Below are 19,076 nucleotides of genomic sequence, written 5' to 3'. Positions count from 1 at the left end.
ATAATCTATTGACATGGAAAGACTATAAGTTTTCCCATCAGCTTTTTTTTTTTTTTTGGTGTCCAGTTATGATCTAATTTTATATATTTTTTAATTTATTTATTAAAAAATAAACAAAATAAAACAGCATACATAATCAGTAATTCACAATATCATCACTTAGTTGCATATTCATCATTTCTTAGAACATTTGCATTAATTCAGAAAGAGAAATAAAAAGACAATAGAAAAAGAAATAAAACGAACACAGGAAAGAAAAAAAAAAAGAGATTATATCTACCATACCCCTTACCCCTCGCTTTCATTGATCACTAGCATTTCAGACTAAATTTATTTTAGCATTTGTTCCCCCTATTAATTATTTTTATTCCATATGTTCTACTCCTTTGTTGACAAGGTAGATAAAAGGAGCATCAGACACAAGGTTTTCACAATCACAGTCACATTGTGACAGCTGTATCATTATTCAATCATCCTCAAGAAACATGGCTACTGAAACACAGCTCTCCATTTTCAGGCAGTTCCCTCCAACCTCTCCATTACATCTTGAATAACAAGATGATATCTACTTGATGCATAAGAATAACCTCCAAGATAACCTCTTGACTCTGTTTGGAATCTCTCAGCCACTGACACTTTGTCTCATTTCCCTCTTCCCCCTTTTGGTCCAGAAGGTTTTCTCAATCCCTTGATGCTGAGTCAAAGCTATAGGCTGAGCCCCCAGTCTTGGGGTTTGTTCATATGAAACTTAACCCCAAAAAGAATAGGTCAAGTCTACTTAAAATCCCATCAGCTTTTTAATGGTTATTTTTTAAAAGATTTTTACTTAGACTAGTTATTAAATAAAATTTAATTAATTTATAAAATGATGGACAGTTGAGCTGCTAACATCAGGATGTCGTTAACATTTTTTAATCTACAAATGTATTCAGGGTCTCAGCCTTTTCATGTAACACATTGATTATAGGGTTTAATTTCATTCATTGCAGTTTTGAAATTTCCCATCTCATAGGTTGGAACTAGATGGAAAGATGTAGTCTCCAAGTGTATCCGATGGCACTTCCAGCCACTGCTTTTGTTTTATGCAAACCCAGATGGTACAGCAGTTTCTACAGAAGATGCACTCAGACAGGTTATCCACTGGTCACATTATAAATCTGTTGCAGAAAATATGGGTAATTCTTTTTTTATTTTATATAGTTTTAGTATTTTTCTATTAACACAATCATACTAATGCTAATATGCTGCATATAAAATAAATGTCAAGGATAATTTCAAATTTTAATTTCATAAAGTGGAGTTCAGTAAAATTCTAGTCCTTTGAGTTAAACTTTAGAAAGGAAGCACCTCCTGGAATCACCCATGATTATGGACACACAAGCATAGAAGGGGGCAATGGTTGCTTGATTGGTAAGTATTTCTAGCAGTAAATGTTGAGACTTAAAGTGATTTCTAAACTGGAAAAGTCCAAAGCAGCTTGTATGCATTATAAACCAGATAAGAATCCTTTAGGAATATCAATCCTCTAAGTTTTTAAGTAATTTTGACTATAATATTAAAAATACCTGAGATGATTAAAACATCTGTTCTAGGAAGAAAAAGAAAGGTACTAATACATTCCTGTTTATCTTTTTAAGGATGTGAAAAGCCCTCAATTTACGAGTCTGATGGATTTGGTGATCAAGCGAAGCACAGAGAAAGTCAAGAATTTCTAACAGATAATGGTTCATCATTTAATCGGAGCCATATTCAGACAAGTGGAGGTAGAGGACCAGGTCTGTGTGTTTGCATTGTCATTTTTACATTGTCCGTGGTCAATTAAGTTTCTCCCTTTCTTCACTTAATGAATCTTTAATTCCCGTTGAGGGCCAAACAAAGGGAGGGTGTTTAACTAGCTTGCCTTGACTGTGAAGAGAAAATAACAAATGGATAATACAGAATTCTTTCTGTTGGTGTGTGCATTCCTCTGAAAGCTTTAATTTCCTCGGAACAATTTCATTCATCCAAGGTTTGAGTTTCTCCATTTACTTAGAACTGTGGTAGGCGTAAGGCAAACTGGACAGCTACCATAGAAAGCTCTAAAGTGACCTTTCCTTCAAGGAGTTGATAATCAACTTGGAGAAGAAACACATGAGTTAATACTTTGGCTTATATGCTAAAATTAAATTTACAGTTAGTGGATACAACATTGCCTCAGAGTTACTATAGCCACAGTTTGTTCTAAACCTCATTTTTATTCAACTCTTGTTATTGTCATCTCATGACATTAATATTTCACAAACCAAGTCCTGTCTTAGATCCAGAATGAGACATTATGATACTATGTATAGCTAAGGTTATTATTGGAATCTGTTTGACCATAAGATTAACCTATTTAGTAACAGGTGGTAAAGTCCAGAATTATCATCAATAAAGAACTATAATAAATGCTTTTAAAACTATTAATGAAAAAAAAAAGCCCTTTTGTTTATAGCTTTCAATGAGCAGATATTATGTTTTTCAAAAGACACCCTACTTTTAAAGCCTGAAACAGTATGTGTTTAAGAACCCGCAACACTGGAACCAGATATCTTATATTCTTAGTCTTGGTTCCATCACTTACAAGCTGTGTGAACTTGGACAAGTTTTTTACTTCTCTGTGTCTCAGTTTCCTCATCTGAAATGGAGTCCGTAATTGTACCTACCTCAGAAGATTAAATGAGTTAACACATAGTACCATTCAGTTACCAATAGATCCTTTTACTTTAATGACAGGTCCCTTTTTTCCTTAACACTTGTTTTAGGGACTATACATGAAGTTTTCAAGATAATGCACATATCTAATGTAAGGATAAATCACATTTAGTTTTTAGTTAAGTATAAGTGTGATATCACTGTACTTTTAATCTATATTTTATTTTTAATATATAAAGTCTTAAAATTTTATATGCTTCGGTTTGTACTTTTGTTGAGCAATTTGAAAAATGAGCTGCATCATTGAAAGAATGGTTTCTTCTACAGTTAAGTTAAATCACAGTGACCAAAGGGAAAAGATGAAAGACATTTCCAGAGAATGTGCTCTGAAAGCCATTGAACAGAAGAATTTACTTTCTTCACAGAAAAAAGAGTTGGAGAGGGGACAAAGAAAAGATATGGGCCAACGTAGAGGTAAATTAAAACTTGATAGCATTCATCTTAATGGGGGAACTGCTAAAAATCTTATTTTAAAGAAATTTTATGGCCTCTGAACAATCAGTTTTTTAGTATAAAAGCTTTTATGGCCTCTGAACAATCAGTTTTTTAGTATAAAAGCTATTAAATTTTTAAATGCAGAATTTCTGTTTCTTATTTAATTCTACTTGTGTTTGTGTTTTGATGTTTTACCTTTACTTGTCATTATAAGTACAATCCACCCATATGGTTCATTCAAATAATAAGGAAAGTTATAAAATTAAGAAGACTGCTTCCAATTTATTGGGGTTTTTTTTTGTTTATCTTTTTTTTTTTGCATATATGTTATTTTTCAAATAAAAACATGTTAAAAAAAAAAAAAACTTCTTCCTCGTCAACTCCTGACCCTTCCTCCATTCCACTTTTGATGGTTTTCCAGTTTATTATGAGCATGCCATATTTTTTATGGTTTTATGACCTTTTCATTATGGACATACTTAATTTAAATGACATTCATAAGCTTTAAAGATTGGTTTGGGATTTTTTTACTTCAGTGACATTGATACATATATTTTTGCACACTTCTTTAATATATCCACAACATAAAATTATTTCAGAGAAATTGCTGGATCAGGGTATGTTTATTTTAAGTGTTGATAGATAAGACTCAGTTGCTGTCTGAAAAACTGAACCAGTTTGTACTCCTATCCTGTAAACAGGGATTGAATGTCTGTTTCTTCATATTCATAGCACCAATTAGTTTAATGAACTGTTAAAGCCTTACCAATATAAGTGGTGGAAAATATTTCATTTTTATAAAACTACTTTAATTATCTACCTTAAAGATCAATTTTTAAAGTCAATATATAATAATTTATTTTATAGATGCCTCCTCATGTAATAGGGATTGAAAAGCATTATTTGGCATAATTTCAATGCTTCTAATTCTTGTTTACCTATTACTGCTTAGCATTTCTTCTTAAGCAAGCAAGGTATTTGGCTTGCAATTGAAAAAGTGACCTTGAAGAGAAATTAATGTTGATCTTTAATTATTTATTTTTAAAGATTTGGTTGATGAAGATCTTTCATATTTCAAGTCTGGATCACCTCCTGCCCGAAATGGTTTTAGACAATATGGGAATCCTCATCTGTTTCATAGTCAAGGAAAAGGACCTTGCAAACATGACCGAGTTGCCCATCAGAGTCAAGCTTCTGCACAAATGTTAAGTTCAAGTAAATCCCAGTTTCTTGGTCCAGGGGAGAAAACAGTTAGCAAGGTTAAGAGTGACAGTGGCACTGGATATGATACAGACAGCAGCCAAGATTCTAGGGATAAAGGAAGCAGCTACAATAGCAGCAGTAAAAGCCGGAACCGAGGTTGGAAACCTATGAGAGAAACATTAAACGTTGATAGCATTTTTAGCGAAAGTGAAAAAAGACAGCACAGTCCAAGACATAAATCAAATATTAGTAACAAACCTAAATGCAGCAAAGATAATAGTTTTAACAATTGGCCAAAAGAGAATCCAAAGCAAAAAGCCTTAATGACTATATATGAAGATGAAATAAAGCAGGAAATAGGAAGTAGGAGTTCACTTGACTCCAATGGAAAAGTAACAGAGAAAAATAAAGGCCTCATAGAGACCAAAGTTCATGGTGAAAATTGGCAGATGCAAAGGACTGAATCTGGGTATGAAAGCAGTGATCATGTCAGTAATGGATCAACTAACTTGGACTCACCTGTTATTGATGGAAGTGGTACAGTAATGGATATCAGTGGTGTTAAAGAAGCAGCGTCCTTCAGGTAATACATAAATTGTATGAATGAATCCCCTCCTCCCCCATTGCTATACTCTATTGCTAATTATATGAAGTAATTTTCAAAAGTTGGGGTCAATGAAATACAATAGCAGAGCAAGATCACAGTGAAGAAACATGAAATACACAGGACATTTGATATTTCACGTTTCTTTTTTTTAAAAAGTATTTTTTTTATTTCAAAAATAGCAACTGTTTCTTTTTAGAAAATTTGGGGTGCAGAAATAAGTCACCATTGTTGCCATCATAGTCAACTTTTGAAATGTACTATAGGTTGTAAAACAAAGTGGTTTCGTCTCAGTCATTAAGCTAATAGTTTACTTTTTCAGTCTGCTTAATGCTCATTATCCCATTTTTAACATCTGTAGCTCAGAACTGGAACATTTCTACTGTTACAACCTAATTCCATAGAATTGATAGTTTCCCTTCATTGAATGTAAAAGAATGCTGCAAATAATTGTTTGTTTTCAATTAATTAATTAATTCCTAACGAATATACTCCTGTTAGTAGTACATTTGAATTTCTTCATTTGACCTTATTTAAAATATAATCACAGTTTAAGTGGCTCATTTATTAGGTCAATCTAGCCACTATTTCTGCTTTTAATCTTTACTAGTATACCTTAATTTAATATTAGCTGGTGTTTGATCAGATTTGTTTTTAAAAACCTAGATTCTAAACAAAAATCAACTGCCCACATTTTATTAAATAATCATTTCAATAAAGACTTGAGGAAACTTTTTTTATTTGGAAGCATAATTTATTGTGTGTGAGAAAAGGCAACATAATCCAAGACATAATATCAGGAACACACCAAAATGTAGCAAAGATATGTGCAACAAATGTATACAAAGTGTTGTTCGGAGATATAAATTAAGTAATGTACATTAAGCTCTAGATGAGCACATGGCATATAATTTTTTAACAAATGTTCTTTCCTTTTTCTTAGCATAAACTAAGATAATAATCCATGATAGTTGACATGGTGGTTGTGTATTTTGTTTTATTTTCTAGTGACCAGAGTAAGTCAAGCAACCTAAATATAGAATGTGTGGATTGTACCTCTCAGAGCAAGAACCACTTGGAAGGTAGAAATTTCATTTAAATATAATGTGATAGTCTCAGTGAAGAGTAAATTATAGTAATACATTGCTTCCTGTTATGTTGTTGATCTAAGAAAATCAACATGAAAATGATTTTGAAATAATTTAGAATATCAATAAAATTGCTTTAATTAACTTAATATGTTTACATTATGATTTAATAAAGCATATGTAAGAAAAAGGAAAGTAACTTTCTTTTTTTGATATGTTTACACTGTCTAGATATGCTATATTTTTCACATTCGCTTCACAAATACCTGTTTGATTAGCTAAATAATGCTTTTTAAAGTATGTAGCCTTTTTGAACATGTTTTTTAGACATGTCCGTACTGTTACAACAGTATTAGACTGTTACATTATTCTGCTTGGACTTTTTCTCTTTAGATGATGAAATAAATCTTTGATTCATTTTTTCTAATTGCATCTTGTATTTTGTATTTTATACTAGGGATGCTTGGACACATTACTTTCTAGATTAGCCCTTAGCATAGTGCTTTGGGATTTGGTGGTAGGCAGGGGTGTATCTATCTGTGGCAGTTCATTAGCATTTTACTTTTACATAAGAGAAGACACATTTTTATGTTTGCAAAGAAGGCCATAATCTCATAATTTAAGAACTTTGGTTTATAGTCTGTTGGTCTTTCTGACTTTATTTGCTTTTTTGTTTGCTAGCTTGCTTGATTTCTTGTTTTTAATAACAGAAATATGGAATGGGCATAGAAAGAGAATGCTAGTTTTCTCTAAGATAATAATAAAGAAGATAAGGATGGTCCTGTTACTTATTGATAAATTTATGAGTAATGAGGCAGAAAGTTGGGAGATCTTTTAAAGATAGGAATAGCTACTGCAAGGAATGGGAGAAGAGGAAAGTTTATCAGTCAGGATAGTTAGGTTTTAGGTTATGTAATAATAACTTCTAAATCTGAGTGTCTTAAATGCAAATTTGTTTTTTGATCACATTATGTGTCTAGTGGAGGACAGCATGGTATCTTCCTAGTAGTAACTCAGAGTACAAGGCTAATGAAACTTCCTCTACACAAATGCCTCTCTTATTGCGGCAGGGTGGAGGGGGTAGGAAAACATGGAAAATCATGTGAAAAGTCTTACAGCTTCGTCTCAGAGTCACAAGTGCACTTCCACCACATCTCAGTGGCTAAGGCAAGTCTTACAACCTGGCCTTATTTGCAAGAGAACAGAAAGTACATTTATACAGGTGTTTGGAATCTGAACTAACGTGTAAACAGCCTGCTAGAAGAGTTCAGTTTAGAACAATAAATACGTAATGGTGCAGCGCTATTATAGGTGATTTATTAGCAATACCTAACAACCCAGGAGCAAAGAAAATTAGATCTTTGAACATATACAGGATTCACGATTAATATTGGGATGATATATCTGAAGGATTGGGGCAAAGAGGTTGATGAAAATCATGAGCAAGGAGAAATTGAAGTTACATTCAAAGACTGTTTTCAAATTTAAGAAGAGTAGAAGGGATATAATTTTTCATAATAGTCATGCAAAAAACCTTTTAAAATGTGTTTTTAGTCTTTATCATCCTTAAGGCTTTGTGGAGAGTGTTTCTGAGGTTGCAGACATTGAGAATGATTAAACATTAAATTATTTTGTTTTCATCTAATGGTATAATATCAGAAGGAAACACTTATATTGAGGAAATAACCTTCCTTTCCCATATTAAAATGTCTTGCCTTGTTTTAGAAGTCTGATAAACCAAGTATTGCAGGAAACCAAAAAGGGTTGCCAGAAATCACAGTAGAAGTCAGTGAAATTGAGCAATAATTGCAACTCCAGTACTCTTTACAAAGTGATGCTTGTTTCCTAAGGGTAATGAAAACATAAAGTCATAGAGATTTTGATGATCAAAAGTGCATGGCTTTAAGAGCTTAGCAGTGAGTTTCCAATATGTAAGTGTGTGTAACCTACTTTGTATTCAACTACATAAATTGCAAGCACTATTTAAAAAGTAATTTGTATTTAATAAACTTCAAAACCTACCATAATGCTCTAAGCCTGTCTTTGCTTTAATGTTCACACTTTATGGTTCTTTATTCATATTCTCCTTTCCCAGTCTAGGACTGAGAATATGTAAGAGAGTGAAATAGAAATGTTTTTCCCAAATTAAAAACTTGCCCTGCATGTCTGTTTTTATTTTAGTAATACATAATTAATTTTTTGATTTGGTATGATCCTCTTGGCTCTCTTCCATTTCTCATTTATAAAATGGTAGCATACTTCTATTATTAACCTGAAGAATCACTTTTATCAATAACTAAAAGACTTTTAAAAGTTAAGGAGCTCAGAAATTTTTTTATTTCATATTCAGTTTAACATTTAAGTTAGTTTTTAATACTAGTCTATACAAGTACAGTTGATGATAGAAAACTTAGAGTCTATAATGCTGTTGAAATTATTTGATTTTTTTCATTAATAGAGATATTATATAGGCCTCTAATATGTCCTTATGGGATTCTGCTACCAAAAAATAAAATGCCAGAATACCAAAAGCTTTTATTTGGAAATATTTTTGAAATTCCACAATGCCATTTTGATTATTTTAGCTCTTTTAAAATGAGTCTCTAATGGAGAGAATGTCAAATGCCTTAAATTACATTCATGGCAAAGGAAATGATATGTTCAAACTACAAAGTTGGGAGAAAGTATCACATATCCTAAGAATATAAGTAACTTGGAATGTGCAAAGCTAATGTGCATACATGGAGATTGTAAAATGATTGATAGAGGGATTGAAAGAAGCTAAATGACAATAAACTTTTTATGCCATTTTTAATCCTATAGGAAATGGAGACAGCCAAAGGACTTTAACAAGGAGAGTGGCATACTGCAGTTTGCGGTTTAGAAAAGGCTTTGGTGGCAGTGTAGTAGGTGAGTTTAGAACAATGGGAGAAGATCAGGTAGATGACTCTAGGAGTAGCCTGAGAGAGAAAAGGGGAGAGCATAAACTAAGGTAGTACCAATGTCAAGAAAGAAGAGGTAAGTGAATACAAGAGTATTTGGGCAGTGGAGTCAATTGGCTTTTGTAACAGACATGTAGAATGAAGGAAAGGGAGGAAGCTGGTAAGATATTCTTGTTTGGGACTGTGTTAGTTTGCAAGCTGCTGGAATGCCATATATCAGAAATGGAACAGCTTTTATAAAAGGAATTTAATAAATTACAAGTTTACAGTTCTAAGCCTATGGAACTGAGGCATCACGGGAAAGATACCTTAATTCAAGAAAGACTGATGCCTTTGAAACACCTGTCAGCTGGGAAGGCATACTAGTCCCTTGCTGTCCCTTGTTCCTGGGCTCTGTTGCTTTCAGCCTCTGTTCCTGTGGGGGCGTCCTCACTTTAATTCTCTGGAGCTGGCTTTTATTTCTTGGCTTCCCTTGTCTCTCTCCAGATTTTGGCTTAATTAACATCTCATGGTGATATCTGCTGAGCTGCAGGCATCTCCAAACATCTGTGTCTCTGTTCTCCAAGTATCGGCATCTGTGTGAGCTCTGCTCTGAAGTTTCTGTCAACTCTCTGTTGGCTCAGAGGTTTCTATTGTTTCTCCAAAATGTTTCCTCTTTTAAAAGATTCCGTTAAACTAATCAATACCCACCCTGAATGGGCAGAGTTATATCTCCATCTAATCAAAAGGTCACACCCACAATAGGGTATGCCACATCTTCATGGAGATAATCTAATTAAAAGTTTCTGCTCTACAGTATTGGATTAGGATTAAAAGAAACGGCTGCCTCCCCAAGTCTGAATCAAGATTAAAACATGACTTTTCTGGGACACATAATATTTTCAAACTGTAATATAACTGGATATATTATTTATCAAAACGGGGGATATAGGAAGAAGAAACAAATTTGGAAGATGCGTCAACTTATTTTTTTAGATTTGTTAAATTTACCATCCAGGTAAATAGATTCACTAGGCAGCTAGGAGTATAAGTCTAGAACTCAGGAAAGATTATGAGTTTGTTGTCATCAGCATATATGTGGGAACTGAATGTCACAGACACAGACAAGTTTACTCAGGAAAACTGGAAATTGAAGAACAAAAAATAAAAAATTAATAGATAAAGCATGAGATTTGTTGAGAAGGAAGATAAGCAAAGGGTAAAATAAGTAGACAAAGCATTTAACAGAGAACCCAAGGAAACAGCATCAAGGAGAAGAGTAGTCAGAGAGATACAAAATAAGAATTAAAAAGTTCTGGTTTGATTTGACAGTACGTCATTAGTGACAAAGAGGAGCATTAGAAAGAGAAACAAGATTGCAGTCAATCTGAATTATTTTAGGAATAAAGAGCCATAATATTTATAACTTAATCTCAAATAGTTCAAGAAAAACATGGGGTAAAATGTTAATAAGAACAGAGAAGTTCACTTATGCAACCACCTTGAGTGCAGTTATCAAGTTCAAGCAATTTAATATAAAGCTTACAATCTCATGTTCCCATTTTTTCATATGTCCCAGTAATGTCCATTTGGGCCCTTTCTCCTCGCTTGCAAGATCCCATCCAGAATCATGTATCACATTTGTCATCTCTTTAGTTGCTTTTTTTTGTAATTGTGGGAATATATATACACAATATAAACTTTCCCAACTCAGTCACTCCCAGGTATACCATTCGGTGGCATTAATCACACTCAGTTGGTGTGGTCCCTCACTGCCTTTTGTTATTAAAACTTTCCTGTCTCCCGCAGACACCCTACACCCGTTATTACATTAACTCCTTATTCCCCCTGCCCACCATCCCTCGTAGCCTATACTCCAGTCTCTGTCTCTACAAGTTTACACATTTTCCAATATTTTCTTGGTAATTACCAGTTTAAATTTAACATCCTGAATCTATAACAATCTTGTTTGCTTACTACCTATTTAACCTCAAAAGTATACACAAACTAGTTCTTGTCACAGATTATATGTTTAAGCAATGAGTCTAAAACCACTGATATTTCATTACATTTTATGCATATATCCTATATCCTATAGGAGTAAATGAAGTTACAAGCAAAAAGTACAGTCATATTGGCATTTTTATTTATCTCTGTCATTACCCTTACCAGAGATTTTTATTTGTTCATGCAACTTTGATCTGTGTGTTGTCTTTTCCTGTCAGCTTGGAGAACCCTCTTTAGCATCTCTTATATGGCTGGTCTAGCAGTGATGAACTCCTCAGCTGTTGTTTACCCAGGGATGTCTTCACCTATCCCTAATTTTTTGAAAGACAGTTTTGTCAGATATAGAATTCTTAGTAATTTTTTGCTTTCAGCACTTTAAATATGTAATCCCACTGCCTTCTTGCCTCCATGGTTTCTGATGCCAAATCAGCATTTAATCATATTGAAACTCCCTTGTATATGGCAGTGTTGCTTCTTTCTTGTGGCTTTCAGGATTCTCTTTATCTTGTCATTAGACAGTCAGATTATAATATGCTGCAGCATGGGTCTCTTTGGGTTTTTCCTATTGAAATATGTTGAACATCTTGGATGTATACATTTGTGTCTTTGGTTAAATTTGGGCAGCTTTCACCCATTATTTCCTGGACTACCTCTCTGCCCCCTTTCCGCTCTCTTCTTCTGGGCGCCCCATAATGCATTTATTGGTGAACTTACGGTGTTCCACAAGTTCTCAGATTCTGTTTATTTCTCTTTATTCTTTCTGCTCCGTAGACGGAATGATTTAAATTATCTTAATCATCAAGTTCACCGATTTTGCCAGCTGCAGTCTGGTTTTGAATCCTCTCAAGGAAATTTTTAATTTCCATTACTGTGATCTTCAGCTCTAGTTCCTCTTCATCTCTCTACTGGTAATGTTTCTGCTCATCTGTTTACATGATTTCCTTCAGTTCTTTGTCCATGCTTCCCTTTAGCTTTCTGAGCATAGTTAGGATAATTTTTTTTCTGTCTATAATATGTGGCATGGCCCACATCTAGTCCTCCTCATTGGTGTTTTCTAATGCTTTAGTTCTGCTCCTTTGCCTGGGCCATTGTGTTACCAGACAAAGGCCAAGGATTCTTTTGCCCTGTGCAGTCAATAACCAATTCCAGAGACACTGGGGTTTCAAAGAGACAAAGAGTTTATTACTAGGTGCGTAGTAGGAGAGCAGATAGCCTAGCGGCCCAGAATTTGTCTCCCTGAGTTAGGGGGGTCAAGGTTTTTAAGGATTTTAGCAAGGAGAGATGAGGTCATTTTGAATGGTAAATTTGAAGCAGAAAAGGAAACTGTGTTATCATGATCATTTCCTTAAGAGAATGTAATCCAAAAGGAGGGGAGGCAGAGCTATCACTTCAGTACTAAAGGTGTAAGCCCCAAAGAAGGGAGACTGTGTATCTTTTTATAGCAGAGTATAGCAGAATAAAAATAAATAAAAAAGAACTGAGGAAATGGGTTTAACTTAATGTTTGTCAAAGCTTGTGTTGGAAAGAATAGAAAAGAGGCAGTATCTAAAGAGTTAAATAAAACCAAGAGCTTAGTTTTTGCTTTGTATTTTTTTATTAGAGAGGTTTGTGCATTTATATTGCAGAGGATAAAGATCTAATAATGTACAGAGAGAGAGAAAGATTGAAAATAAGACTAGAACAATAATTGATGAAGTGAAATCCCTGAAGGTAGAATGAGAAGGAAACAAGATAATGGGATGGGCTTTGATTCAAAGAATGGCAGCTTTTCTGTGATGGGAAGGAAAAAAGATGAGTTGATTAATGTGCATTTGTCTAGTGGGACACTCGTAGTAATTCACACCTAATGGACTCTCTTACCTCTTGATGTATATAGGTAAGGTTAACTACTGAGATGAAGATATAAGTTAGGGTATTTACAAGCTGTTCATAACAAATGAATCACAAAGGAATTTTTTAATCTTTTAAGAAGTTTTTCCATTTGACTTTTAGAATCTGCAATACTTAGCTTAATCTCAGGTGATGTCAAAGTCAGAATTAGTTCAAACTAAGACTCTTGATCTTGGAAATGACAAATAAGAGTGGGTAAGTTATCAGTTGTCAAGAGGTCTGCTATTTCCCATAATTGCTTTTCTTAAATTTTTAAAATTTTATCATTCTTTTTATTACCCATAATTTTTTACTACAGAAAAGTCTGTACCTCCCTTTTTTTAATTGAAAAGTATAATCCCGATGTTGAAGTCTAGAATTAACAAAGGAAAAAATTTATTGGAAAAGTTGGTACATATACATAAGTTCAATTATTTTCTCTAATATTTTTGTAAACGGAAGAGTGTGTTAATCATTTAAAATAAATATATTAGATAGTGTATCTAAGAGTTATTTTTATCAGTTGGTTTTGTTTCTATGCATACTAAATTTATTTTCCCTAAGGGCTTCATAACTGGTGAGAGGCAGTGCATAAACACATTTCTTCTCTGTTGCTGTGACTCAGCACCACCAAATGGCTATCTTGTATATATCTTAAAATGTAAACTCTCTGTATTGAAATTTAATTTGAAGCAAAATAGCAATTTTTCTTTTTCTTTAAATTGTAATGCCAGTGAGTAAAGAATTTACTGACTTCCTGCCATTTTTTTTCTGGTATCCTCCTAAAGCTCAGATAGCTTATAGTGTAGATTATTAAGGAATACTACGTCTCTCAGTTCTTTTTGATGTGTTGTAAATTTATCCATAGATGTTTATCCAGTTAAAGTTTTGTGATTTTCTAAAGTATTCTTATTTTATTTATGTACATTTTTATTATGATATTAAATCATTGATTAGATTATTGCTCCTTGAATGTTTAGGCATTGTATTACAGTAGTACCACTATATTCTGAGATCTCTATATTTAACAAGAAAGCAGATTATATTTTCTAAACCTTCAGGTTGATTTTACTGCTATATGTCTGTTTTAAACCTAGGTCATTTTGTCAGATGATGTATTTTTATTTCTTTGATCTTTTTTTTTTAACATATATCAACTTTTCAATATATTTTTTTCTTTTGCTAACTGTAGAATTGAACATTAAGGATTATATTTTTCAACTAAGAAAGTGGAGGTACAGACTTTTTTGTAATAAGAAATTAAGGGACTTAACAGACCACTTGACAATTGATAACTCATTTACTATTATTTGTCATTTCCAAGTTCAAAAATCTTTGATTTCTGATTTAGGGTTTGGGGAATACAATATCAAAATTCACTTATTAATTAAAACTTATTGCCTTGGGGCGGGCCGCGGTGGCTCAGCGGGCAAAGTGCTTGCCTGCTATGCCGGAGGACCTCGGTTCGATTCCCGGCCCCAGCCCATGTAACAAAAACGGAGAAACAGAATACAATAAAACAAGAAAATGTTTAAAAATGTTTCCCTTTCTTCCTTCCTTCCTTCCTTCTATCCTTCCTTCCTTCTCTCTGTCTTTCCTTTAAAAAAAAAAAAAAAAAAAACTTATTGCCTTGAATTGAGGTGTTTCTTCTGTGCCAAGTGTTTAAATCAGACAGTCTTAGATTTGCAAAGGACCTGGAGCCAAAATTCCCAGTAAAGATATGGATGTCTATGTCAGCAGAAGAGAAAAATAACACATCTATTTTTAAGTTAGTTGGAAATCTGAAGTCAGACTGCTTGGTTGAATGCCTGCCATAGTGATACTAAAATTTCAAACCAAAAAAAAAAAAAAAAAGCCTCTGCTGCCTCCTGCTGCCCATTGTGTAGATACTTTAATAAAATTAAAGAATTATTTTTTAAGAGTTATATAGTTTTGTTCTTGTGCTTGCAAATATTAAACCGGAAATTATGGCTATGCTAAGAAGTAAAATAAATATTTTGAAGTTAAAAAATCATAGTGGTTGGAAAATTATAAGGTAACTTCAACCTAAAGTTTTCAAGCTTTAAATATTGTAATATTGTTAAGGTTCTTTTTTGACATCTTACTGCTTTTTTATTTTTTGGCCATAAGGTAGCTGTCAAAGAGAGTGGCATAGTTTGTGAGCTTCTGGCAGTGTAAAAATAATATATTCCTTTTAGAGAGACTCTGGAATAAAAAATACACCATTTTATTTTCACAATGTTATTTGCATGGCACTTGAGAGAGAATAGGTGAAGGAAGAATTTGTCTCAATATATCTTTTTCTGGCCTTGATCACCAAGTTGGGAACATGGTAGGTACAGTAGGGAGTGACTTTAAAGAAGGAAAACAGTGTTTTTAATGCATTTATTGTATTCATTCTGCAGACTTTCATTGAATGTCTTTTGTGTGGGAGATATTTTGCTCTGGAAAACAATTAATGAAAAAGGCACATATCCTAAAATCAAAGGGCTTACTGCAGTCAGGAGAAATGAAGGGTTTTAAAACACAAATGAATGTCAGACTTCTAGTTCTTCTTATTCTATTATCTGAAGTTTTTAATGAGGGTTGTTTTTCCTGTGTGTACAATATGGCATTACAGGGTGTTAAATTCTCATATATATTGCTATGACTCTTAATTAGAAATTTCTTCTGAGATTCAGCTTGCCAAGTCTGATCATAGTCAAATACTGAATTGGGGTTCTTTTTGTTTTTCTTTAATAGAGAAGTTGTGGGTTTGCAGAACAAACATGCATACAATACAGGACTCCCACATGTCACCTATTATAACACCTTGCATTGCTGTGGACCATTTGTTACAGTAGATGAAAGCACCTTTTTATAACTGTGCTGTTAACTGTAGTCAATGGCTCACCTTAGGGTTGGCTCACTGTTTGTGTAGTGTACTTCCATGGATTTCTTTTTAATTCTATTACCATATATACAACCTAAACTTCCCCTTCTAACCACATTGATACATATTTCAGTGCTGTTAATTATGTTCACAGTATTGTGCTGCCATCACCACCATCCACTGTCAAAACATTTCCATCGTTCCAAATAGGAATCCTATACATTTTAAGCCTTAACTTCCCATTCCCTATCTATACCCCATCCTCATTCCTTGGTGACTTATGTTCTAGATTATCACTCTATTGAGTTTGCTTATTCTAATTAGATTTGTTTTTAATAAGGTTGATATTTAGAAGTTTTGATCAACTTTAGATTCCAGTTGATTTTGAATTGCAGAATGTATTTTTTTAACGTACCTTAAAAATCAATTTATGGATAAAGAGGCATTTAAGATTGAAGTTCTCTGTTATTATCTTAAAAATAAAGTTAGCACTTTAGTTATTTTAAGTTTGTTTTGTTTTCTTTGCAGTCTTCAATTTACAGATTTTATGTACAATATATTAGAAGCAAGAGAATGAGAGGAAACTGAGATAAATGGAACATGTTAAAAAAGACAATTAAAAATAAGGGAGAGTACAGAAAAATGCACCTACTAGAAATGTAAAGATATATAGTCAATTAAATGAAAAAAAATCCAGCTAATGCCACAGGTTTTGGTATCTTCTGTGGACATCAGCATATTAAAGCATATCATGTTATTTCATGTTCAAATTTCTATGGCTTAGTTTCATTAGAAGGACAGTCAGTCTCCTGACCTAATATTTTAAAGGCATTTGCAAAAGAGAACTTGAAGGTAGTGGAAAGAACACTAGCTTTGGAGTTAACCCAGGCTTTGAATGCTGCCACTTATCTGCTATGTAGCATTGGTTAGAGCATTAACTTCCATGACCTTTAATTTCTTCAGTTATAAAAAGGGGAATTGTCTAACAGAATGGTGGTAAAGTGAGGGTTAAAGAAAATAGCTAGTCTCAATCAACCAGAGCAGTGGTTTTCAAATTTTGGGGCCTCTGGATATCTTTATACTCTGGTTAAGGATATCAGAGAGCTTTTGTTTCTGTAGTTATATCCATCAGTATTTGCTATATTTGGAGCTAAAACTGAAAATTTAAAAATATTTATTCATTTAAATATTAATAATGGACCTGTTACGTGTTACTGTTTTGATGAAAGATACCTTTTCCAAAATAAAAAAAAGTAATGAGACAAATGATACTGTTTCATACTTTTCAAATCTCTTATTCTTTGCTTAATAGAAGACAGCTGCATTCTCCTATCTGTTTCTGCATTCTGGCTTTTCTGTGTTATATTGTTTTGCTATTTAAAGAAAACCAAGCCTCACACAGATACTTACTTGGGAAAAAAAATTTTAATAGCCTGAAAATTGAGGATATTCTTTGATACTACACTGACACTCAACAAGTGGTAGTGTCTATAGGTTGATTACAATGTGAAATTGAAATTATAATCAGTTAACTTTTTGCTGTTACATTAAAAAACATTGGTCTGTTTTACATTTTGGATGATAAAAGTATAAAACGGTATCATTTGTCTCATTACTTTTTTTTTAATTTTAGCATGATTTTGTAATATCATATACATCATTTGGAAAATACTGGTTTGATGTGAGTTATGCAAGTCTTCTAAATATTGATTCATTATACAATACTTTAAAAAATACATGTGTTAACGTCACCATCAACATTAACCGAAAGTCTTTATACGTATTAGAAGATTGCAAAGTTTTTCAAAATTCCTTACCCAGCATATTTTTAAATGTAAATTTAGTACATTAATAGAATAGATAATTTTTACTGCCTCATCACCTACTCTTAAGAGAAGCTGGGTTTTGTTTTTTATTAAATCACTGTGGTGGTGAAGAGTACAATTACCACTAGTATAACTGGTATCATTGCCTTGATTTATGTTAGTACTTTACCCATCATCATTTTTTGCATCATGAGTGCAAATGTCAACACAGTTAAAAGACAAACAACATCTTGATATTATGAAAATAGTTTTCATCTCATGGAACTCCTAAAAAGATTGCGGGGATTCTCCAGGAGTCCGTATTAGCACACTTTATGAATTATTGGAAAAAGAATAATACAATTAGGCAGTTTATAAATTGTAGCTATTATCTCTTTGGGGATACATGATTAAAATAACTATAAATTTTTAGTTTTCTTTCTAAAATAACCTGGTGATATGATGTTTACAAACAAATTTACTGAACTCTGAAACTACTGTAAAGTAGTGGGTAAGCTACTCTATAAATCCAAATGTCTTAGTTATCTTTTCATCATCTTTACCCTACAAAATACATTTTAGCTTTTAGGGTTTTTGCTATAGTAAGGAAGTGCTTTTCATTGAGATGTATTGAAGATTAGAGGGAAATAGTCAACTTTTATTAAAGTTATTTTAGTTTAAGTAATATTTCATAGGAAGAGATCCAAATGTAGATATTGTTTTACTCTAAATATTCTGTTAAAGGCCCTCCAGGTAACCCTTACCTAGAATCATTAGGTGGAAAATAGAATAATATTTGCCACCATTTATGTAGTGCCATATTGGCTTTTAGGTCCTAATCCTGGTAGTTATAGTCAAAAAAGGGGAAAAAATGATTAATTTGGAATCTGAAATCTTTATAATGTACCAGGCCTGGAAGTACCAAAAATCACATTGTAAATAAGTATAGTTCTTGTCACAGGACCTTATGAAGATTATATTAAAAAACTATTTCTACGGTGCCTATTATATGCCAGAACTGAGGAGATAACTTAATTAAAGGGTGGCAATATAACATAATGGTTAAAACCATGGGCTTTTGATTCATACAGACCTGGGGCTGATTCGTTAGCTATGTAATCATAAGTGGCTTACCCTTTCTGACATGTTTCCTCATCTGTAAAATGGAGATGATAGTTTTCTTCATAAAATTGTTGTAAAGATTAAATGACATAATATCAATTTCTTTTATCTTGAATAGGCAGTCAATAAATTGTAGCTAATTAGTAGTATAACATTTTATTTTCGTAATACCCTGTGGCCCATTGCAATTCAGTTGACCTTCCCTAACATAATAAATATCATATAAACGAGGGAACTGAAATTATGAGGGCTAAGAGGCTAGTCGAAAGTTTCCATCTAATAAGTAGTGAATCCAAGCTTCAACCCAAACCGTCTATTTTCATCTGCAGGATTTTCCACCATACTGCTTTGTCTCATTTAACCCAGGCAACATGTATATAGCTCCATGCAATCCATCAGGAATTGCATTATTCTGGC

The 19,076-nt window shown here is 33.0% G+C and overlaps 2 protein-coding genes across 5 annotated transcripts in view; one reads left to right on the top strand and one right to left on the bottom strand.

Moving 5' to 3' along the window:
- ARLN (allregulin) overlaps window positions 1-19,076 on the bottom strand; it is a 47,471-nt gene that overhangs the window by 8,540 nt on the left and 19,855 nt on the right. The gene's annotated exons all lie outside the window — the stretch shown is intronic.
- The window catches only part of USP53 (ubiquitin specific peptidase 53), a 110,397-nt gene that overhangs the window by 75,792 nt on the left and 15,529 nt on the right, over window positions 1-19,076 (top strand). For all 3 annotated transcript variants that reach the window (XM_077142434.1, XM_077142433.1, XM_077142435.1), the window contains 5 exons: window positions 1,013-1,175; window positions 1,638-1,775; window positions 3,001-3,147; window positions 4,216-4,954; window positions 5,984-6,057. In XM_077142434.1, the coding sequence (XP_076998549.1) occupies window positions 1,013-1,175; window positions 1,638-1,775; window positions 3,001-3,147; window positions 4,216-4,954; window positions 5,984-6,057 (1,261 nt within the window). The remainder of the gene's footprint in view (window positions 1-1,012; window positions 1,176-1,637; window positions 1,776-3,000; window positions 3,148-4,215; window positions 4,955-5,983; window positions 6,058-19,076) is intronic.

This window comes from Tamandua tetradactyla, chromosome 24 (assembly GCF_023851605.1).
Source record: "Tamandua tetradactyla isolate mTamTet1 chromosome 24, mTamTet1.pri, whole genome shotgun sequence".
NCBI classification, from domain to species: domain Eukaryota; kingdom Metazoa; phylum Chordata; class Mammalia; order Pilosa; family Myrmecophagidae; genus Tamandua; species Tamandua tetradactyla.
Note: the sequence above shows the minus strand (reverse complement) of the source record. Positions and strands in the feature narration are given on the sequence as shown.